General features: G+C 44.6%; 1 protein-coding gene across 2 annotated transcripts in view; it reads left to right on the top strand.

Annotated features, from left to right (window-relative positions):
* The window catches only part of LOC306749163 (RNA-binding motif, single-stranded-interacting protein 3), a gene marked incomplete at its 5' end in the record, with an annotated part of 261,463 nt that overhangs the window by 195,137 nt on the left and 42,241 nt on the right, over nt 1-24,085 (top strand). For both annotated transcript variants that reach the window (XM_079232420.1, XM_079232421.1), the window contains one exon: nt 5,078-5,157. In XM_079232420.1, coding sequence (XP_079088546.1) covers nt 5,078-5,157 — 80 coding nt within the window. The remainder of the gene's footprint in view (nt 1-5,077; nt 5,158-24,085) is intronic.

Raw genomic sequence — 24,085 nt, 5'->3', positions numbered from 1 at the left:
GATATGATGTTTACGCAATGTTTCTATTAAACTTATAAGCCCGCGCCCCTTTTTTCTGATTTCACGGACATGAGAAGTGTGTTTTTTCAAAGCTAAAACTCTGCTATCTCGTCATCCACAGTTCCGATCTAATTCATTTAAATTGCTAAAGTACTGTAACCCTTGTGATAAGATATGTGGTGGTTTCCTTTTTTTTTTAAAGATTGTTACATTTTAATAATTCCGTAAACTCCTCAACATGACTAAGCGATTATTGCGTTTTACTAAAACACTCATAAGTACCCCTAACTTCCCTGTAACCTATGTGACTGTGTGAGTCTAACAGTAACAGTAAGAGCATTGCCTGATCAGTATTGGTATATCACACTGCAAGTTGTTTTTAATCATATTTATGCAGAAAATAGGTAAAATCATATTATTATTTTTTAAAGGCAAGGAGTTGCGGATTCGTTAGAGATCAAGGTCAATATGGTATTCATATGAAGGTCATATGAGCTGTAGAACACCTAGGGTCCCCTAATTAGGGGACGCTAGGACTTAATAAGGGAAGAACCAATTCGGAACCCTTCTGCAAAGGCCTAAGCATCCATTAGTATACCAATGGGTGCTTGGGCCTATACATTCTCACATACCTGCAATTAACCCCTCATCCAGAGTAGCCATTGCTATATTTCCACTACCAATCCAAACACTGTACGGTTTATTACTTTTTCTACTTAGAAAAGTTTCCACTTCAGCTTGTTAATTCCCCAAAGTCATAAACCGCTCTGTCCTTGTCCTCGGCGGCAGCCAACAGGCTCTCATTCCTCTCCACACATTCCTCCCTTGTTTACCCAGAGGAGGCCACATAGCCGCCATCTTGCAGGGATTTTTCTTAATCACTTGCTCTGGCTGAACTCCTCTCCTATTCCCTGCTCTATTACTGAGGTTTACAGCAGGACAGACGAGCAGGACAGACGAGCACTTCTGCACACAAACAGGCACTTCTGCACAAATATGAGCATATGCACGGACTGGCCTCAGCGCGTGCACGTGTGCACATTACACCAACACGCGCATTAGTGAGCAGACTCTCACAAATACGCACACAGACAGGCAGGCGGCCTCCTGCAGACCAACAAGCAGAGCACAGCAACAACCTGCCACAGGCCACCTGTTCAAGCAGCCCTCAGTGGGGGAACCGAGACATGATGGAAAAGGGAGGAGAGAGAGACAGGAGTGTGAAACAAGAGCCAGGTAAAAAATAACTAATCATAGAGGTTATTATAAAGAGAAAGATAAGGTGATGAGAAGGAGAAGCCAGTATGAGACGGTGAAAGATTGAGGAATAGAAAGTGAAACGAGCGAGTGTGGGCAGTGTGTGAGAAGTGATTGAATGGTGTTTGGTTAGATATGGAGTTAAAAAAAAAATGTAAAAGAGAGGTACAGAAGGTTTTATTGTCTAAGTACAGATCAGGAAAAGAAGCCAGAAAGAGATTCGGGCACAAAATAAATCAATGTATGTTATGAATTGTGGAGCTCCCGTTAGCTGTGTCAACAGTCAGACAGACAGACAGACAGACAGACAGACAGACAGCTGCTGAGGGGTAGGGCCATGAGGGGCATTAGAGAGAGTAAACTGAGCTAAGTGTTTGTGGGCCGATCCATTACTGTTATCAGAGCCCATTACTCCAGCCCCGGCGCTAATCATTGCCGACAGCAGCACCTGATGCCATTAAGCGGCAGCACACAGAGAAAAGCCGGGCTGTCCCACCGCCTACCTGACTGAACGGCTACCCCGAAGGTTGGTGGACAGTCTGGCTGACCGGTTTGTTGCCTTATTTACTCCTTGTCTACCCACCTACGTTTCTGTCTGACTATACCTACTTGAAAGAGTGAAGGAGAGACGGCGTCGAGGAGGAGGCAAGCACTGAATAGCCAGAGGGCGTGTGAGGAGGACGATAAAGAGCGCAGGAGAATAGCGAGGGCGGGCTGAGCATCAACGCGTCCAGTCAAGAGAATCACTTGAAACTCTGGAGGACGGGTGATGGGTTCAACCTGATTGTCGGCCATTTTCTAAAGATGGACAGCAAAAAAGAAAAAACGCCACAGCAAATAATCTCAAAACATCTTTTTTTATGTGGGGGAGAATATGCAGCCACAGCCACATAAATCAATCATTATTTCACTCGGCATTAAGTGGAGTGTGCACTGTGTATGGGGTTGTTAGGCTTTAGTGAAAGAGAACAAAAGCGATAAAGAGGTTAGCTTTGCTCCATGCAGCTCCTCTCTGTGTCACTGGGCTGCCTCCTGAAGGGAAAGCATTACGGATGGGTTATTGGCATGTTTGTGGAACTGTGTTGTGTGTGTGAACATGGATTAGGAGCTTTATTGGCATGAGTCTGGTGTCAAACAATGTTGAGTGAAACATATAATACACACACACACAACAAGTTATGAGATAGTGTACACGACACGGAATAAAATAATCATACTCTTAAATAAAGTGAGAAATATAGAACACACTCATGACTCATGACTTGAGGTCAAGTATCATAATACTTCATAGTTGCTAGACTGGCATAGTTTTGCAAGGATTTTAATGGATTATAATTCCGACATTTGTAATAAATTATAATCCTTTTTAAATGCTTTACATGCTTTATAATGTAATTATAAGTTACTCTAAGGGGTCATTGTTTGTAAAGGGAGTTTTTAATAAAAGAACATACACAAAACATTATACAATATTTGTTTTACTTTAAAGTACCTAGTGACTACTTAGAGTGGCTTAATCACTTAATACACTATTATAACAGAGTATAATGCATTATACATATGTATATAATCCATTAGAGATAGTGTCGTAGAACATTTTCAAAAACTCAATATTTTTGGGCCATCTGTGAGGAAATGGTCTCCACCTCCTTTGTTTCAGGAGAATAGTTTAATATAAAGTAGAACTGAATATTAAACCTGATGTGTGTACTGTCAGGCACTGACAGCTGCCATAGAAGGTGGCCTTGTATTTGTACACATTTTTCTCTCTTGTCTTTGATCTATCTATTATTGATTTAAATTATAACATTAACTGTTCATGACTGCTTGTGTTGAAACATTTAATTTGAGAGTTCTCATTTCTTTTATGAAATGTACTTCATAAATAAAATCTAAAAATTTCAGACCATACCCAGCCTTTATATACATAGTCTTTTGAATCAGATGAATGGCAGTGTTTTTCCTGATCTAGTTTCTAGTTTCTATGTGTTAAAGGCCAGTTGTGATCAGCTGATTTACACTGGCTGCTTACTGTATGTTCAGTCTTCCCAAATACATGGGGTGGAGGGGGAGGGGAGGGGGGCAGAGGAACAGTGAGAGATGGATGATGGCAGGAAGAGTGAAAAATTGCATATTCTAAAAAGAGAAGTAGGGAGAGGAAAAGAAAGAAAGATGTTGATGTGGATCACAGAGAAGCAAACGGACGGGAAGAAAAGGAGGGCACTCAAAGTGAGAGAGATGGAGCGGGGAAGAGAGAGAGAGAGAAACACTGTGAAAGATGGAGGAAAAAGACAAGGTTGAAAGACCTGGAGGAATGAGAGAGACGTCAAAAGGAAGAGGTGCAGACGGGTCGGGAGTAAGATGGATGTGACAGAGAGAGAGAGAGACGACGAAGATTTGGTAAAAAAATAAATAAAAGAAGCATGAAGGTAGAGATGGAAGAAGCATGAGAGAGACAGAGGACAGAGAAGTGAGAGGCTGACAGGATGATATGAGAATTCTTGGAGGTGAAACTGAATAAAGAATGAAAATGTGGAAAGCAATGAATTCTGCACATTCCAAGAGCCTATTACCATAAGCATAAGCATAGCAATCACTCAAGCCTGCGTTTAGAATCTCATTTTAATATGAGTGCTTTGTGAGTAATCTGCGTGGTAACGTGTACACTGGCTGCAAATTCATGCACGAGGCTGTGTTTTGAATGTTGCTGTAATAACATTTTACACAGACACATAACATGTCCCACAGAGGATGAGGACTTCTTCTCCAGCGCCAATATGAGACGCACAGTCTTCCTTTTTTTGTGAAATTTCTCCACAAAAAATAGATGCATTGTCATGATATTCGATACGCACATTCATGTTCCCCTCAGGATGACTTTTAATTACTTTGGTGATCCCATGACTTTTCATGTAGCACCATCAGCAGGTCAAAATATCCACCCATCCAACACTTAAATTCTTAACTAAATACCTGCAAAACCAAATTCCTTCTACATTGTATGTGTGTGTATGGGTTATTGGCTTCTGTGTGCCTCTGATGTGAGAGATCAGAGCCCTTCTGCTGGGTCGGCTGTTCAGGCCAGAGACCTTTGAGAGGGGGGGGACGAGTGAGTCAGCTTCCTGCTCACTCTCTCTCACGCTCTCTCTCCCACTCAGGAAATCAAAGTTATCACTATTCATAAGCACGACATTTCCCTCCTTCATACTTTCCTGTCCCCCTCCTTCTACTCCAGCTTCTAAATCCCTGCATTCTCGATCGCCTGTTCCTTTCTCTACATTCATGATGAACTTCTGACTCATGACGTTCCCCAGCACACAGACTGACTGGGTAGTGTCACACTTTTTAACAAACAGAGTGATACTACCCAGCCAGCAGGACTTGGTCTAGTGGGTGACTCCTTGTTGTTGTAAATGTGTCATCGGTGGCGGTATTTAACTTCGTTCTTCCGGTGCAAAAGTGGAAACAAGCAATGTTGAGTTGATTACGACTACAGCACTGCTGTCAGTGGGTCTGAGACTCACCATGATATATTTGGGTTTACGAGCGGTATCGTGGTGTAGATGAGAGGTAAAGTGTGTCTCCTGCCGGAGGTATTCTTATCTGTTTGTGATAGTTTAAGAGTGTGTATTCTCATAAAGAAACCATCCATTTGTACCACGAAGAAATTCTATATATTTACCACAAGCACTCCCTTTGTGTCATCATTTAGTGTCAAGGTTAAGCACTTTTATTTCTCAGGGAGGACTGTCAACCTGCGCCGCAGATGGACAGTGAGTGTTTTTAAATGACACCTAATGCTTCACTTTTTTTGTTGCAGGATGGAGTCCACAGAGAAATGTGAAGTAGTGATACAGCATTTCAATGGCAAATACCTGAAAACCCCGCCAGGCATTCCAGGTGAGTCTCTCGTCCTTTGCTTTACATTGTTCTTGCATCACCCCTTTCCTTTCTTTCTTGGAAAATCATCACCCTTTCGCTGTGAGAAAACCTCCTTTCTAATTCAATTATGGTAATTTCTCATCTCGGATCTGCGGGACAGCTTGATAGATTGTGCGCACCGTTGTTTCTGACACCTGAAGCTAGCTGTCGTGGCTATGTAGCTGAATAGTTGACGATTCTGTAGGTATCCTTCCTCTCTCTCTCTCTCTCTCTGTCACCATCTCTTTCCCTCCCTGGAGCCGCCGCCGCTGCTGCAGGCTGAAACTTCTCGGGCAGGAGAAAACCCTCTTAATATTCACACTCACGCCTCTGTGCTGTTCTTTGCAATCTACTTAAGAGCTTGCACTCTCCCCTCGTTCCTCTCCTGCTCTTGCTCTCCGTTGCCGTGTCCTCTCGCCTTCCTATCTTTCTTCTCTGCACTCGCCCTAGACAGTGGAGCAAGCTGGCCAAGGAGAAAACAGGCAGGGAAAAGAGGGCGAAAGAAAGAACGTCTCAAAACGGAGACAAGGATGAACCACGCTGTGTGTTAGCACAGCGATGTGTCTTTTATTCGGGGTCCAAAGTGGCATCACTGTCCCAAAACGTTTAGAACAAAAAGAGACATTGGGAATACTGCAAACAGAGCAAGTCTCTGAGGGAGTTGGGGGGACAAGAGGTGTGAGCAAAAAAAGGAAAGCAAGGTGAAAGGAGAGCAAAGATATAAAAGAAAGAAAGGCTGGGATGAAAAAAAAAACATGCCGCCGAAGCACTTTTGGGGCCAGGTGCTGCGGCGCTCGACGCCTCCCATGCGCCCCAGCAGGACGTGGGGGCCAGTCAGGGCAATACCAATGAGATCTCCTTCACCCCAGTGGCAATTTTATTAACAATACTCACACCTCCAACTGAACACGGACCCATAAATCGCTCCTCCACTATACAGTAATATCTCAGAGAGACTGGATTTAGAATCTCCCACATATGCTCCGCCACTGCATAGCCAGCAGCCATTAAAGGCAAGGTGAGTGGTTATATTGAAGTTGAGCCGTAATAGGAAACCTTTAAAGCTGTAATATCAGGCTGACCTTCCCCTTTAAGGGTCTATCTCCCGCCCGCTCAGGCTTTATTATTGTTAATGGGTTGTTCAGGCTTGTGCCAAGCATGAAGATTTACCGCCTCGATCGAGGAAATCCTTCTGTGGAATTAAGAATAGTTAAGTTTACAAGGTCTGCTCTGGTCTGGTGCTACTATGGTCCCTCCGAAAGGGTCCATGAAATCTTTCCTTTCCCTCCATGAATGCCTGAATGTGTACACACACCGGACTACGGCTGTCAAAGCTGTTATTGTTCCTTGTGTTGTTGCTTTTTGTAATTTAAGGACATGCATATGGTAATCAAATCCTCTGTTTATTACAACTTGGGTCTACTTTTTGTAATTTTGGCAACTATTTCTATCAGTATCACTAATGTGTACTCAACAAAGTGACTCCTGATATTTGGAAACCTGGTTTTGGAGACCAGCTTTCTTGGATTTACCCCCTCGTTTGTTCGGGTTGGTGTGAACGTCATTCGAACTCATCACAGGAAGCGTAACGTATTTGTGTCATTTCATTGGTTAAAAAACGCTTGCTTTGCTTTGTTTTGGCGACTGAGGAAGTAGAAGCTTATTAGACTGTTGAGTCGTGCATGAAGTTGCATGAGGAGCCAACTGTACGACCAATAAAGGAACCTATATTTCCACCACATGACTTTAGTTCACCATGTTTGGACCCATTGAGTTTGTCCTTTGGAAAATGTCAACGATGTGTCATCTTTGCATTGGTTCGATTCAGGAAACCGTGCCCCACGTCGATGTGTATTGGTACCCTTCAGGCTCAGATATTTTCTTTGTGAATACATAAGGATACAAAAGCTGTTTCTGTGAGTCCTCTGATACTTTTCCCAAAGTTTTCAATACATAAGAGTGCACCCGTCTTCCTCTTTCTGACACTGTCCACGCTGAGTTGATGTCCGCTAAATGGAGCCCTCTGGACATTCCTCTGTTATCAAACTCAGATGGTCCTCTGGGGCCTTTTCTGTTTCCCACACAGCCAGCGAATAGCCCTAAATATGTATTTGTGTGTGTGACCGCAAGTGTGCACGCTATGTGTTCTGATTCATTCATGCACATTCACATGTATGCATTTTGAAGCTGGAACACACACGTGGTGTATTAGTGTGCAGTGTGTGTGTCTGTGTGTGTGCGTGCGTGTCATTTTGGGGGTATTTCCCCAGAGCCCTTTGCTATGCAGGGCAGCTTCTTCATCCATCCTGCTTTGACAGTTCAGCGGCAACCCTCCCCCCCTGGGGGGGCCTCGGCACACACAGCACAGCAGGAGCGTGCATGTGTATACTTGTGTGACAGCCATGACTACTACACCCAGTGAGCCTTGACACATGCACACCCACACACACACAGACCGCATAAGCACAAATATAGTCATGCACCACTAACTTTGACCTGGATAGAATGTCAACATCCATATAATGCTAATGAGATTCCATTTTTTCCCTCCATTTAGCTTTTGAAGCATAGTCCATAAAGTTACTGTGGTAGCACAAACACACGCACACACACACACACGTGCACCACAACACTCTTAGCACGCATGCATGCACACATGCACACACTCTTCTCGATGTACCGCTCAACAATCCTCTCAAGCCCATATATGACAAGCCTCTGCATTTCCAGCTTAGCTACTCAATCACACTGTGTCAAGACGTGTGTGTGTGTGTGTGTGTGTGTGTGTGTGTGTGTGTGTGTGTGTGTGTGATGGGGGTTGGTCTTGTTATAGCTGCCCTCTTCTACTCAGGTGTGTCCAGTGGCAACATGATAGGATATTGAGTTGCAGGATACCATCGAGTCGCAGATCCCGCCACCTCACAGGGAGGAGATACACAGGATTGCAGAGATGCTAGCAGATGGCAGCTAATGGCGCCACAGACAGCTCCCATACACTTCCTGTTTAAATGTTTAATGTAATAACATCCAACTTCCTTGTGATTACATGAGGTGTTGAGTTGATTTACAGTGTGGAGGGATGATAGCAGCTAGTAGCTAATGACACTTAAAAAGCTTACCAATTATTACTGTTAAGTTTGAATGAAACCATCTCATTTCCTTGCAGCTACATGTGTTGTTGAGACACAATATGTGTTTTAATGCACTTCTGATCCGTGTCACTGTTGCGCAGAGATGTTGTAACTGTAACATATGGAATTGGTGCATTAAACATGATGGACAGTTATATTCTTTATAACCAATAAAGCACACCATTGTAAAATTAAAGAGGCCGTGCTTGCCATTCACTTTAATTGAATACCTGTCCATGTATTCGAGTTCGACAGAAACAAGTGCCACGGCGCTCGAATATAGAGGCATCTAATCAGCTATCCAGGCCAGGTTTGTTTGGCGAGGCCTGGTTGATATGAGAGGTGCGTAGCCAGTCACAGCGGCCTGCCCCAGCCTCTCTGCTCTGCCCATGTCTGATTGTGATTCGGAGAGAGGGACATGATCGATAGCCCTGATGGAGCACTACAGCTGTTTAGCTATTCTGTGCAATGCGGCAGCCGCTTTCTCCCCGTCGCTGTGAGCGCGCATTCGCCCGCACACAGACACAAAGTCATCCACGGTGCACGTGAGCCCAAATACACACAGGCGGGTGGACATAGACGCATACCGCATGCATAAATGCGCATGCACATAACCACAGAACATGTGTCCAAAAGTATATAAGATACACACACACACGTACATAGATACTGCAGAAGCAATAAACTCCTTTCTGAGAAAGGATCAACTTTGTAGTTGGAGGTGAGAATGTAAGAGTTATCCCTGTTTTTCAGTGCGTGCGGATTTACTCAATACAGAATAAATAGAATTTATGAAATGTGACTACAGCAATAAACCATACTGAAGTGAGCCCAACAGGGACGCATTATGATTTACACTGCAACCCTGAGCACTGGGAAAGTCAAAGGAAGCGCAGATAAAAAGTGATTTAATCCGCTGGCTCCACTGAGCCTCGCTGATTAAAGCCCTTCGTCCCACAATGCATTAAACAGCTTAGAGATGACACCCTATGGTAAATGTAATTTGAACCGGAGATACATTAGCCATTGTTTGGTTTTGGCAGGTGAGTAATCTCATGCACATCCCATATTGTGAGTGAGCAGTGGCAGAGAGGAAATTGATAACATCTGATACGTGTTCTGTGCTGCTCAGGCGAATTGCTGCTCTTTGTGCAATTCGACGTCATGTCATTGTCAGCAATCAAACAACAGCTAAATAAACAAGAAGGTGTGTCTTCAGAAGGGCTAGACACAGGGAGTGTGGAGCGTTGCCAAATGACAGCACCAGACTTGAATGAATCCAGCATTTCACATGTCTAACTGTACAAATAGAGAGTCGGTCCAGACTGGATGTGCAGTAACACTGCAGCTTCTTCCTTTTCCCTTCCGTTGTGCTGCTGCCAATATGGCAGCAGACCTGAGAGTCGGCTCCAATATTGTCCAATAGATGCTGGATAAATAATGGAAACCACATCAGGAAGCAGCCGCAGTGGCCCTGGGACATGGAACCAAACGGAAACATGCAATATGTACAAGCTTTCCGGCTTCTTCTGTTTTCTTTCTTTTTTTTCTCAATACTCTGGCATTTCTCCCTCTAACTTTATCTGTTTTCACAATTCCTTTTCAAACCACAGTCTCTGTCTCTCCTCACTCACACTTTAAAAGGACCCTATTTTATTGTATACATAAAAAGTTGGTTTAGGCCCACAGTAAAAGGCATATGCTTATGGAGACTTGTGGGAAGCATCTGTGCTTTTTTCATGTAAAGCGCCCCCACCCCTCTTTTTATGAATGTGATTTCTGATTTACTTCCCCTATCTGTGAGAGATCCGGATGACGCCCAGGCTTTTTAGAACAACTGCAGCTGTCTCAAGCCAAGCACAGTTCACAGGGCTTACTATTTGCCAAGCCCCCCCTTTCCCCTTTTAAACAAAACACAGCACCGACCAGAAGACGGTGCTGGCCCTCCGACATATCCCGTCATTATTTGCCGAACACAAGGGCCTGTGCCACCGAGGGCGGGGGAGCTGTTGCCGGGGGCGCTGTTGCAGAAACAGATCCCCTCCCTGTTGGCGTCCTCACCAAGGCAACGGTGCCGAGACAGCAGAGACAGCCCACGGTATTTAAACGTCCCTCGCTGAATTAAGGCGAGTCCCAATTCACTTGGTAAGTCACAAAAAGCCCTTCTGAAACTGTCAGTCATACTCGAGTAATCCATGTTAATTTCTGCAATCCGTCCCACATTCCCCTGGCTAATAACTGGCCTGTCAGCGGGCCCATTTCTCTCCCCTATGGCGTGTAGACTTAGCCAAGTAGGTTGGTGGCTTGGCTGTCAGCTCATCTCAGGCATGGCTGCCACTCCGAGGATGCCAAGGCACATTGTTCCCAGGATGCATCTGTGTGCCATGCGTGGGTGCTGATATGTGAATTGTTTGAGTCCAATGTTTTCATTCCTTTTTTTTGACAGAAACAAAAGGTCAAACCCGTTACATATTGATGATTTACTTACCGCAGCTGTCACCCGGTGGGAACCAGCCATACTTCTGTCTCTGTCTGTGATACACAATGACAATCAGGCAGCTTTTCGATATACAGTGCTACGGATAATAATTAGCCACCCATCCTCCCTCTCAAATGCGCTTCTCAGGATATTGCATTGTAATGAAATCTGTCGTTTTAGCATGAACCTACCCCCCTCTACCCCTGACTCCACCCTCCTCCCATTACAGGCAGCACGCACAGGAAGTTATTATTGGCATCCCCAGTAAATCAGACAGCTTCCTGCAAAAGGATCAATTTCCCCCGATGCACTTTCTCATTATAACCTTATCTCGCCCACAGACAATAATCTGGATTTGTCACGCTTTGTTTGTTTTGCCGCTGAACTGTATCAATCATGAGCGAAGCCAGTGGTTAGCACAGAGAGGAGGAGAAGGAGCGAGGAGCCACTGTGAGTGGATCCGTCGCTGAAATATAAAGCATTCACCTGCTGCAGTCCCCGTCCACAGAAAATAATATAAGCCCTTTGATTGGCTTCAAAGTTTGTTTAGGCAGAGGAGAGGAGCCCCGGCTCCTGGAGGGGTTTAGGCAGGAACAATTGACTTTGCTCTCCACTCAACCACATCTAATGTGGAGCAGGAACGAATGTAGGAGAGTTACCACGAGGAAAAGACACATAACGAGGGAGGGTAATAGAGAGAAATATAGCGGGAGGGCGATGGTAAGAAATAGATTAGGAGCTGAGGAAATGTGACAGGAATAAAAGGGGGAGATAAAAAAGAACAGATGGAAAAGGGCAGAGAGGGGAAGAAGGTGATGGGTGGTGCAGGGAAGCAGGGGAGAGAGGAGAGAGGAGAGAAAGTTGGAACAACCCGTGCTTTTGGAAGGTTAAATTTGAGTAAAGTTTAGTCTGCTGCATCTGCAGAGATGAAAGGATGACATTGGCTGAGCGGCCGCTTCCTGAGCTTGACCCCCGTGACCCCGGCCCAGCTGTTCACCATGTTGATCTCCCTCCTCACACTACTCACATCTCTCCTCAGACATTTTATCGTCCTTGCTTTTGTGCTCTCTCTCTCTCACTCTCTCTCTCTCTCATCCATCCCTCTCTCGCTTATCTTCCCTGCCTGCGCTGTCTTTCATCGCTCATTCTCCCCGCACGTCCTCCCTTCCTCTCTCGCCATCCTGCGCGTCGGCATCGCACACATTCCTGTTCTTCCCCCTTCCCGATGCTCATCTATGGAACTGGATTCAGCTGAGTGCACACAATAGTAGTGCGAGCAAATTGAGCACCTGAGGCTGCTTTTATTTATGAAGAGCATTTTTCCTCTCCTCTTTTGCTTGATACGCGATCAGCCGTGTCATTGATATGTTCTTATTTATTTTGTTCTGTGGATTCACTCGCGGCGCGGACAGCAGACATAACGGCACAGTTTTTTTCCGTGGAAGTGGAGCAGCAACCATTTAATGTGTGCAATGTGCACACATTAATAATGCACGCGGTAATTAAGAATAGATTCCACATGGCTCTGTCTTTCCAGCCCTTCGGTCCACACTAGAATATGTGGGCAACTATTTGTTGGATCGCTGTTGCAGTTTATGCAAACTTTCCTGATCCCCACACTAATAATCCTCATGACTTTAGCGATCCCGACTTTTTCCAGCACCACCATGGCGTGTGGGTTTGCCCAGACATTCATGAGCCAGAGAAGATGAACGAAGGTTAGCATGCTGATTAATGAGTTTGACGGCTAATCACACATTCATCTGCTGGATTTCAGTGCTGTAGTCAAGACCACCTAAAACAGAGAGCAAGTCACAATACAGGACCAGAGTGTATCGAGACCGAGAGAAGACCAAGACCAGACCGGGGCGAGTCCCGCACTGCATGTGTAAAGACATACATCAGACAATACACCGGCAATGTATGGATGTCCTCCCAATTATTGTCTTGAAATAAAACCCACAGTCCTCAGACCGAGACAAGAGACAAGTAGAAATGCGGTCGATTCCTAGACGAGTCCCTGAATTCTTCACAAAGTCGTCTGGACCAAGACCAATTCTTGAGTACCACACCACTGCTGTATTATTTAGCAAAGTCGTAGATTGTTTTGTTCCTGCTAATGTCTAGCTCTGCCCCCGGAAACACAGCTGTGGACCAATTGTCCTGCACAGTAGTTCTTTAGGACTTCGGGAGTGTTTCTTATACCTTTCTTTGCAGTGAATTATGTTCTGGCGAGTTCAGGAGCTACCTCTGCCAACTTTTCAGTCATAAGCAAAGACCTCTAGGTTTTTCTTTTTATACTTCTCCCCAGAGCTAAGTGGGCTCTTCACCACTCCGAGGAATGAAGCCTGAGATGCGCACATTATCTTCACGGATCTCTAGATTTCAGGTTTTTACCATCAGTCAACTTAATCTAATACAGGACCTGAGGCGATGCATTTCTGTAATATTCAGCCTCTCAGCAGATACAGTCGGTCACTGAGCTCACAGCCTTTTGGCCAGCCGGCCAGTCCTGCAGAATGAAGATTAAGTTTGCTGAGGAGGATAATCATGCTCCAAGGTCTCTGTGGTATGCAAGCAATTCAAAAGGCGTGCTCTCTGTGACTCCTCTCTATCTCCTGTACCTTTCATCAGTTACAGCATCGCAGAAAACACAAAGATCATTTCCAGCTTTGTGTTTTCCACTGTAGCACGCTTTAAGGTATACATTTGAACGCGGAGAGAAATAGCAAAGTTAACCCAGGTCATCTGACGGACCAGAATTGACCCCAAGACTAATTGTATCCTCTGTGTGCTTGCGTCAGGAAGCAGGCATCAGTTACACCCGGCCACGTCACTGTCAGCGTCCCCGGGACACAGAGGGCAGTGAGATAAATCTAGCTGCCGCCCCCAAAATAGAGCACGGCCCTCCATTAGAACAGGACGCAGGCTGTGTGGGAACAAGCAGAGGTCACTGTGGTCAGCAGAGTTATTTCTGTAGCGCCACCGGACCTCCAGGAGTCGACGCCCATTCATTCATCTGACTGCCTGCCAGCGGGGTAGGGGGCACACACAGAGACGCACACAAAAAAACACACCTACATGCTCTGCCAATGGACAATCAGTCGGGGTGGGACACGTTCCATGTGATGAATCTGACTGCGGCGGCGTCAGAGATGCCAATTTTTCCTCTTCTTTTTTTTCTGTCACCTGAAGCTATTTGTGTTTTTGTATGCGAGCGTGTTTCTATGAGCGCTGCCTGCTGGTGTGTGAGCTGAAGGACGATGGAAACACACCTGGTTCGGAGTGACCTCATGTCTCAGACACACTGTCTCTCTGTCTGTCTCTGCTTCCCTCGGCTGGCAGCAGTGCTCACCGTGGTTATTGGATCACGCCTGTGGTTTCTTTTTTTCTTTTTTTTTTCTGCTGCTGCTTTTGCTCAGCTTATGTAGATGATTTACAGTAGCTCGCAGACATGGATGCACACTTTCTGTAGTTGCACGAAAACACAGACGACGCAGAAAAAGGAAAGCACTCCGACACGCCAACAGAACGATTTCTGACAGTCTCTGTTTCCTACCTTTGTTCTTTGAGCCTCCCTCACTCCTTCCCGTCATACACACACACACACACACACACACACACACACACACACACACACACACACACACACACGCACACACATCAATAGTCCATTAGGAGTGTGTTGCTTTCATTACCTCCAGCTTGGCCCTGAGACAGGCTTCAGAGTGGAGTACAGCAGAGCAGAGCTGGCCAGGATTGCAGTATATATAGCGAGAAGTCTGGTAATTGCCAGCTCTCTGTTCTCTCTATCCTGTGCGTCAGGTGGAAAGTATGAATCTGTGGTATCTGGGGACCACCCCTGCTGTGCTGCGCCGCATCTCGCTACAACTGTCTGTCCCCCCACAGGGCACAAGTAATAGGGGGAAAACAGAGTGCTTAAAGGCCTCAGAGAGTCCAACAACTGCCACTCTAACAATACACACCGCCGTGGGAATGAAATAAAAAATCAGGCAGCCCACACACGGCTGAGAGGCACCTAAAGAAAAATACCCTGTCTAGAAATCTCACTTTTCATGCCATGCTTGCTGCACAGTGGTGAGGGCTGTTACTGTTGTGCAGCTTCTCTGTCGAGGTGGAATTATTTTGTGTGTTTTGTTTCTCCTGCCAGAAGGCAGAAGGATGGTCAAGGAACAAAACATGTTGAGGGGTACGGAAAACATTTGAAAACACTGCCCAAATTTGAATAAAAGCCGACTCTCACATATGCTATTGAATGATAAAGAAGTTGTTGGACAACACTGCACTAATAAACTCGGCTCCCGACAGGGAAAATAATAAGAATCAAACTGTCAATTGCAGTTTTTGCTTGTACTGGAAGTATAGAATACCAGTATCAGTCGTCGTATTCGTGTTGTCCTCGAACGCCTTGTAAGCAAGCACAAGTCATCAGGTGATCAAAACCTTTCATTCCAAGGTTAGTTATTCGTGTTACAGGCGGAAAGCCTTGCATTCACAAGCTAAATTGTTAGCGTGTGTTGATTTATATTTAAAAATCTACTTGATCTCAAGGAAGAACTGATTCGATTTTTTGTGGTCAAAGGTCATTGCAACCTCATTAAATATGTTTATTCTGAAAATTATTATGCTAATCGTGACAATTCCACACATCTAATTGTCAATGGACATGAATGTAAACTGCTATAACTGTTGCCATTTTTTTTTACCATTTCAACCTTTAATGTAACGAGTGAAGCGCTCTCATTCAACCACCCGGCATAAATAGAAACTGAATGAACAAATGAATGAATAGAACATTAGTGTTTAAAAACTGCAATGTGGCGATAATGTGATTTGCAAAACAGTGAAAGTCAATTTTTGAAGGTACAAAACGTTCAGCAGACAATTAAATATAAAGGATTTGTGGTTAACAGGCAGAAACACACAAAGGACTATTTCCCTCGTGTGGTTGAACAATATAGTTCTGCTCTATTATTATAGTCTATTCCTCTCAAATCATTCATCAAATAAATGGTATTATACTGCAAAAGGCCTCGTAGCTCCCAGGCGAAATAAACAAAGATGATTTATTTTCCTTACATCCTTGTTAATCATATCTGCGTTATGTGCCATATAGAAGTATATACTAGTGTTTTTTAATGTGTGTCCTTCACAGGCATTTATAAAAGTGGTGACTTAATGGCCTTTTTGTGCAGCACTCTGCCAGATAGCAATGATGTAGTTATGATAATACCGCCACTAGGTTTTCCCATTCACCAGTCCCTGTCTGGATCCTCTTACACATAGACACACAGATTTATGAATTACCTTGAGCTAGTCATATCTCCCTTAGCCCCGAGACGTAATCTCGCCACAGATGCATCCAGATCAATTTTTCACCATGTCTCATTTGCGGAGAGCGAGCAGCGGGGCCCATCACAGTGAGGGGTGAGCGTGGGGGATGGATGCAGTCGGGGTGTATCCAATTTCAGGCTGCAAAGCGAATGGCCTTGGAGATCAAGGATTATACAGCAGATTTCTAAGTCGGGCTGATATTGATTCGCTGTGGCCCTGGTGAACTCGGCGTTGTACCTTCTCCATGTAAGCTCTTAAATGTTGTTGCCTTAATGGCCCGCCTCGTCAGTATCGCCGCCCTGATCCATAAGGCCACAACAACTGACCTGTATAAATATGGCCTTTTGTTTTTCTAGATGTCACAGGATATTCCATGGACCAGTAATTCAGGGGAAATCATGTGTGTCTGATGTATTCTTTTTTGGATACGGTATTATTTTTAGTTACAGGGTGTTAGCGGGTGCTATTGGAGGTATTAAATATGATAATTAACTTCCCATAACACTTCCAAAGTGGAAAAACACTGTGAGCACTTTTAAAGGCAGTGTTTCAGTCTTTTTATTGTAATGCCCATTCTGGCAGTTAAAGAAAGTTCCCACCTGTGCTTACATTAGACAATACATCTCTACTTTATGCAGTTAGTTTTGTGACAGTCTTCTTCTTTTTCTCTCTCTCTCTCTTTCTCTCTCTCTCTCTCTCTCTCTCTATATATATATATATATATATATATATATATACATATATATATATATATATATATATGTATATGTATATATATAGACATTCCTGGTCACAGTGAATGTGTGTTGTTGGAGCTTCTCCACACTGCAGCTGGTACTGATGAGTGTCCGACCACCCAGAGTCAGAATTTTTCCATCGAAGCTTTACGTTTGAAATTCAGATCCTTCTCAGTTCTCCGCAGCAGAGACATTCATCGCGGGTGTTTTCGGCACTTCTAATGCGTTTTAATGCGCTGTCCCATACTGAGCAGCACTCTTGGCACCCCTCTGGGACTACACGGTCTCCATCTTCTTTCGCCAGTCTGAGGCACGGAAATTAAAAGTTTGTTGTCCCGCCATTTAGCCATCTGTTCTGCAACTTCCTCTTGTCTCCGCTGGATTCTTTCTCTCCATCACACTCCGTTCACACTCTTCCCCTCTCTTTTTTTCCCCACTCACGCACGCATTGTAAACCAGTAAACACATATTTGAAGTTTGGTAATTGCTTTTGGAAAAGCCAAGAACAGGAAAAAGAAGATTGCTGCAAAGTCTAATTATTTAACAGTGCCCCCCTCAAAGTACGAGAAAGAAAGACAGTCAAAAGGGGGTTGAGATTGGTGTTGGGATCTGGTTAACTCGTCAAACAGGCCCATTATGGGGTAAAATCAACAGTGGGAATTGTTAGATGTGTGCGATCGAGGGGAGAGCATGTCCAAATCCCCTCAGTTCACACAGCCATTACAAACAAGAGTGGATTAGCCGGCAGCCCCCTGCTGGGGCAGTGAATGGATGAGAATGGGAGCGATGACGGAGGCTGCTCCCTCTCCAGCATTATCTAAATAACAGGCCGGGGAATTCAATAAGTACCGGCCTCATCAGACCTCATCAGCTCCCCCAATTAGGCTGCACATCATGGCGGCTGGCGGGCTGGTTGCCGTTGGTGACTGATGATGAGAGCCCGCGTGGGCAGGGCGTACTCGCCTCTGCATCGGTGCTGCGCTGCCTCGCACTCCTGTCATTGTTCAAGGGAAAGCATCGGTGTGTGTGCGTGTGTGTGTGTGTGTGTGTGTGTGCGTGTGTGTGTGTGTGTGTGTGTGTTTCTTTTGGAGGGGAATCGATAAGTGCTGATGAATATCATCAGTATAACAACAGTGTTTGGACTAAAATACGGTCCAGGCTGACCCACTCAGGCAGTTTGCTGTCCTTGATGCAGCATTGATAAGGACCACCCTGTTCGCCGGCCTCAACTTTCAAGTAAGCAGGAGTTACCTTCACCGTGCCGGTGCCCATGAACCCTGGTGATATATCGACATTGTGTCAATACCCCTCCCGTCCCACATTACCTCCCTGTGTGTCCCCCAGGGGGCAGGACATGTGGAGAAAAAGCACGGCTCTCGCACATCGATTGGGGCCCATTAACGCAGACTGGGAAAAACAAAGCCTTTTCATCACTTCTGAGATGTTTAGGCAAGGACTATCCCGAGTTGTTCTCCACATGTCGACCTCTCTCTCTGGTTATTGCTCTCTCAAGGGAATGGAGACACATAGCTACTGATGCTAGAATAAATAATGCTGTAGAGTTTGCCAAGTGTGTAATTTTCCCCCAAAGGAATGTGCTATCAAGACAGCCTTCACACTTTTATTTTCATGTTTTTTTTGTTTTTTTGTTTTTCAAAGACTGAGAGGGAAACTGTAACTGACACAGGCAGGAAGATTTTGGCGAGAGATTGTTTGGATTTAAACCTTTAATTTAGTTTGGACTGATTATTTTGGTGCATTCCTACACTAACAGTTTACACCCCATTGACTGGTTCTTAACTCAATTTAAAAAGAAAACGCTCTGATAGCGATGACTCGCGACAGAATTACTCAACGTTATACACGGCATACAAGTAATATTGCTGTGCAAGGCAATTGCAGAACATTGCCTGCTTTGTATTTTTGTATTCACTTAATTACCTGAGTTTAAGAATCTAAAGCAATTTATATATTTCAGGAAATATAACAATTTCCTTTGAAATTTTTGTGCACCAAAAAAAAGAAGCCACTTCGGCTATCAGCAATTTTTTTTGGGGAAAGATTAGTGTCAACGCTGCTCGAGAACAAAGAGAATACCTAAGAAATGAATGAATTATGAGCCCTGGGAATGTCTGATGCACTGTTTGAAGTCCAGACGTACAGGGTCTGGCAGATGAGTCGGTTAGCCATCTTTTTTTGGACCTAGCATTGGCTTTTGAGTCTTTTATGAAGATGGCTACGCGGCTAATCTGGAATTACCCAGCCAGTTAATAATAATAACTTTTTTTATATAGCACCTTTAAAAACAAAGTTCACAAAGTGCTCTACAGAGAAGCAAAGAAGACATAACTTAAATATCGGTAAACAAAAAGGACCATAGGCATTGAATACAATAACCAAAACAAACAAATAAATAAAATATACAAACAAAACCAGGGGAACAAAAGAACAGCATAATAGATCATAAAAGGACATAAAAGGACGACATCACTTAAAAGCAATTTTATAAAAATGGGTTTTAAGAAGTGATTTAAAAGAAGTTATTGATTCTGCCAGCCTTATCTCCTCCGGTAGGTCGTTCCAAAGCCGAGGATAGCACGTGTTGACACTGTTGTAGGGAGACTTTCGGCATTATGCTTCTCCAGACATTTTGGTCACATGGCATTCAGAAAAGACGTTGCGGCGTCTCGTGAAAACGTAGCTCTAAATACGCGTACAGTCCTGTTGTGTGTTTACACCCGTTGGCTTTATGGAGTATCAACCCCGCTGCCAGAATACAAATGTTGGCACTGTGGATACATTTAATATTGTCTTTTATGAGATCCGGCCGTCAGGATCATTAAATGTTCCATAAAAATAACTTCATCCCATCGAATATGAAGGCAAAATAAAAAAAAAGTAGCATCTGTTAGTTCAGTGGCAGTAATGAGATTACTCAAATCTGTTGACAGTTACACTTTTAACACATCGTTTCCAACAGTGACCCTTAGACCGTTTGGGTTATAGCAAGAACCCCCGAAGCAACACTAGTGTCTTAAAATAGCTGAAGACTAACAAGGCAAAAGAGACGGAAGACGTTGAGGACCAGATTCAACTTTTATTAGGGAGAACGGCAGAAACACAGCGCTGCCCTTCCTGTGCTGTCTTTGGTTGTGTGTGTGTGTGTGTGTGTGTGTGTGTGTGTGTGTGTGTGTCTGCTCTTTTGACAGCTAAAGAGCAAAGAGAGCTGCACCTGCAGCTTCTATCAACCAGTGGAAAGCTCCTTTCAGCGCGGCTTTAATTACAGTCTCTGCAGCTCTGCTCGGCTCAGACAGGCTGGCCTCCACGCAGCCAACCAAATCCTCTCACACATAGCTGCCTTCCTCTGCCACAGAGTCACCTGATCCCTAATCAGCCACGGTGCCACTCTTCATCGATCGCCAATCAGTTACAGTAAAGGGGAGGCTGTGGAACTCCCTCCCTCGCATCACCCCCTCTGCCCCTTCTCCCCTTATTAGTCCGGTGCCCTGCTTTCATTGATCGTAAATCAACGTCACTGGCCACATTGATCGTCAATCACCCCCAGTGACATTATTGATCTGGCTGGTCCCTCGGCTATGGGCCTGCCCTCCGCCCACATCGCAGCCGTGGCTGTGGCATATTGATCCCCCTCAGATACAGTATCGAGGGCTCTATATTGATAATTCATTTATTGTGCTGTAATTTCATTTTCTTTCCTGTCCATAGCGTTGTTACTGGAAGCCCCTCCGGTGGAAACCTAGTTAACAAACACACAGACTTTTTTTATATACCTCACCATGTTAGTCTTAACTGATGTGGCTTTGTTGTGCTTGCAGCTCGAAGCATATTTTCCATCTCTGTTCCAATGTCATTATCAATTTGCAGTCACGGGTAGCCTAAAGGTTACATAACCCTACTTATAACAAAACAAATCTACCTTTGAATCCCTGGAACATCTGGGAAATCGAATGAGCGGCGAGGTATCGTTTAGCAATGCACCTAACATCCCGTTTGTCTTCTGAGTCTCATGCTGGCCAACAACAGAGGGCTGTTTGTAATGCACTCTGAGTGGGAATTTGTGTAACTCTATAAATGTAAAGCAGTGCGGTGCTGGAGAACACCATCTGCAAAAAAAGGATAAATAAACCTAAATTATTTTTTACTGCAACATTTTGTAAAGCTGAGTAAGAACGCTTGATGTAAATAATGAAACTGTGGCAATAATACAAAAACCCGCGCTTATAGAACATAGACTTCATGGCGTCTTCTGAGGCGTACTCTTAGAACGCGAAACCGATTGAAGTGTCATACATAGCGAGAAATACTTGCCGTGGGTCTGGTGGACGGGCAGTTCTGTTGAATTACAAAGCCCCCATCTGTATGATTCATCTCTATAGATGGGAGGTTTCACGGGTCACTGGAGGCGTTGGCAGTGTTATAATACTCTGCTAACAGGGACAGAGATGGCTTCGCTGTCTGCCCACACAGGCAGAGACACAGACAGTGGAAGCAGGAGTCAACCCCCACAGGCAAAGTACACCCACAGCTGCTCTGAAGTCCGTCTGCCAAAGCCAAATCGGTTTGCCATGGAAAGGGAGAACTCCACGGCCCGACCACGACCAAATGTATGCCATAAGGCTAATGAGAACCGACGAAGGCTTACTTGTTATGAATCCCAGTATTTCTTGTTACTGTCTGAGGGAAGTCTCTTTCCTTTTCTGTTTTGTTTATTTCATTGGAGAGTTGGTTATTGCAATATTGTCGTATATGTTGGTTACTTTTGTATTGAGAATGGAATAGCAGCACAAAAACAAACAAGGACACGAAATCATCAGTATGAATTTGGATACGATTTATCCTGGCTCCACGCCGGTGACAGCCATGGCCGAAGGCATTATGTTGCCGGGTCGTTCGCACCTACCGACACACGATCCATCCTCGTGAAATCTCAGGAACGGCCGGAGGGAATGTCTTCAAATATGAAACAATGTCTAAGGATGAACTGATTAGAATTTGGAGGTCAAGGGGAAAGGTCACCTTGACCTCATGGCTGCCCATTCTCGTGAACGTGACGTCTCAGAAACACCCTGAGGGAATGTCTTACAAATTGGCACAAACCTGCATTTGGACATAAAGATTAACTGGTAAGAATTTGGTTGTCAAATGTCACTTGGACCTCGTAAAACACTCAAGAATGAATGTGATTTTTATGACAATTTCACACAAATGTCGAATAGGATAAAATGATGAAGTGATCTTGGACAGACATGGATGTGAACTGCAACCTGACTGGTTGACAGAGGCATAATGTCGCATTAATCTTTCATCACAATGTCATAGAAAAGAGGTATCTGCCCATAGTTTGGAGCAACATAAATAAAATATGTCAAGCGTGATCTCAGAGTGCATACATCAGTTATTGTAATGGAAACATGAATTGAAGACCAACCTAATATTTTTAATTACCCTAGTCTCTATAATCCAATCAGATCGGCAGAGAAATGAGACCAATCAACACCTTGTCTTCTAAAAAAAAAGCCTAATTCATGGGAAGATTCTCAGTCGGCCGGGGCATAGTGTTGTTGTAAATCAAAGTCAACTGAAATTGTTTTAAAAGCGTCTTCCAATGAAGCAATGAAGACCTTGAGAATGATTCGCCGAGCCAGACAGACAGTCTCTCTACTGGCCTGTGACGTATTGACGGCACGTCGCCGGTTGCACATTGTGCTGTTTTCTTAGCTGGGATCTTATTTCAAATCCACTCCGCAAATAGTGTTTTCAATCTCATACTATACTCTTACAATTCTGAAGCGACCACAGTGCGGCTTCTAGTAATTGCCGCCCTGGCCAGCTGTGTAAAGCCGCCACTGATACTGAGACCTACTGCAGCAGCAGCAGCAAAGACGTTGGCATCGTGGAGCAGCATGTGAGGGTTTAACATTAGAAACATCTGCCACTGGCCACTTTAAAATTGCAGCTGACTACAAGAACCAGCGACACTAAACTATGCAATTTGGAATGAATGCGGCGAGGACTGTCTCTTTGTATGAATGTTATTTCAATATATGGATGGGGATTTGTGAGACGCTCATTGAAGCTGGCCAACACACGTGCGCTAGCTTGTCTTCCCTCACACAGCTCTGTCATTTTTAGCCGTTTGTTTTATCACCACGGCAACTACAAGTGGAATTAGCCGATTAAGCTAGAAATAATTTTCTCGTTTAACTGGTACCTCAGAGCTCGTCTCACAGGAGTTGGCTAGCAGCTGGAAACCGCACCGCCTGTTTGGCGCTGCACTTGCTGCTCACTAATTTACTGTGAGGGCAGATTTTTTCAGAATATGTACTCGGGGGCGCGACCAATATTTTCATCTGCTAAAATAATTCCAGCCGTACTCATGCAGAATGGTCTTCATCTTATCCGTCAGCCAATTTCACATCGATGTCTGCGTATTCCAAGACTGGCTAAAAGCTATGATGCACTCCCACCGCCATAAGATGGCCTCAGTCAATTGTAGTTGTCTGCCGCATTTTAAACCGACTGTTTGCCAGAAACACATTGATCTTGTCTCATCCATCAGCTTTATTTATCTGAATAGGGTCTAGGATCGGAGTCTGCTCAGTGGTGTATGAAGAGATAGATAGATAGATAGATAGAAGTAAGGAGAGAGAGAGGCCGACAGCACATAACCACGACAGAGAGAGATGCGATCGAGAGAGACGGACGGAGAGAGTGAGAGATGGATTAGCATGTCAGAGACTCCCTACATAACATTACTCTTGTTAAGTGCGCAATAGCTCATCGATCAGGCTTCTACCGCCCGCATCCAGGGCTCTTCCCTCCACATCCTTTCCCGTAATCCATAATATCATCTCAGGCTTGTACCGGCTGGCGTGCTGCAGGAGCCCTCTATGGAGAAGGCTGAGCGAAGTCTGATCAATAGCCATAGAGCATGTGTAGCGGATGCAGAGTGAGAAGCGAGGCGTTGTTGACATCCTTCTCCCTATACTTATCTCACTCACTCTTCTATATAGTATATAGATCGTAAGGGGGAAACTGGACGGCGCCTGTCACTTGTCATCGCCAAGTCCCTCTCTCCTCCGTCTCTTTCCGTCAATTTCTCACCATTTTTTTTTTGCCTCTCTGTGACACCGTATCCGCCTTTGCATCTATCTCTCTCTCCCTCTTTGTCTCGCTCTCCTCTC

Source organism: Taurulus bubalis, assembly GCF_910589615.1.
Source record: "Taurulus bubalis genome assembly, chromosome: 16".
In the NCBI taxonomy this organism is placed as follows: domain Eukaryota; kingdom Metazoa; phylum Chordata; class Actinopteri; order Perciformes; family Cottidae; genus Taurulus; species Taurulus bubalis.
This window is presented reverse-complemented; position numbering and strand designations above follow the sequence as displayed.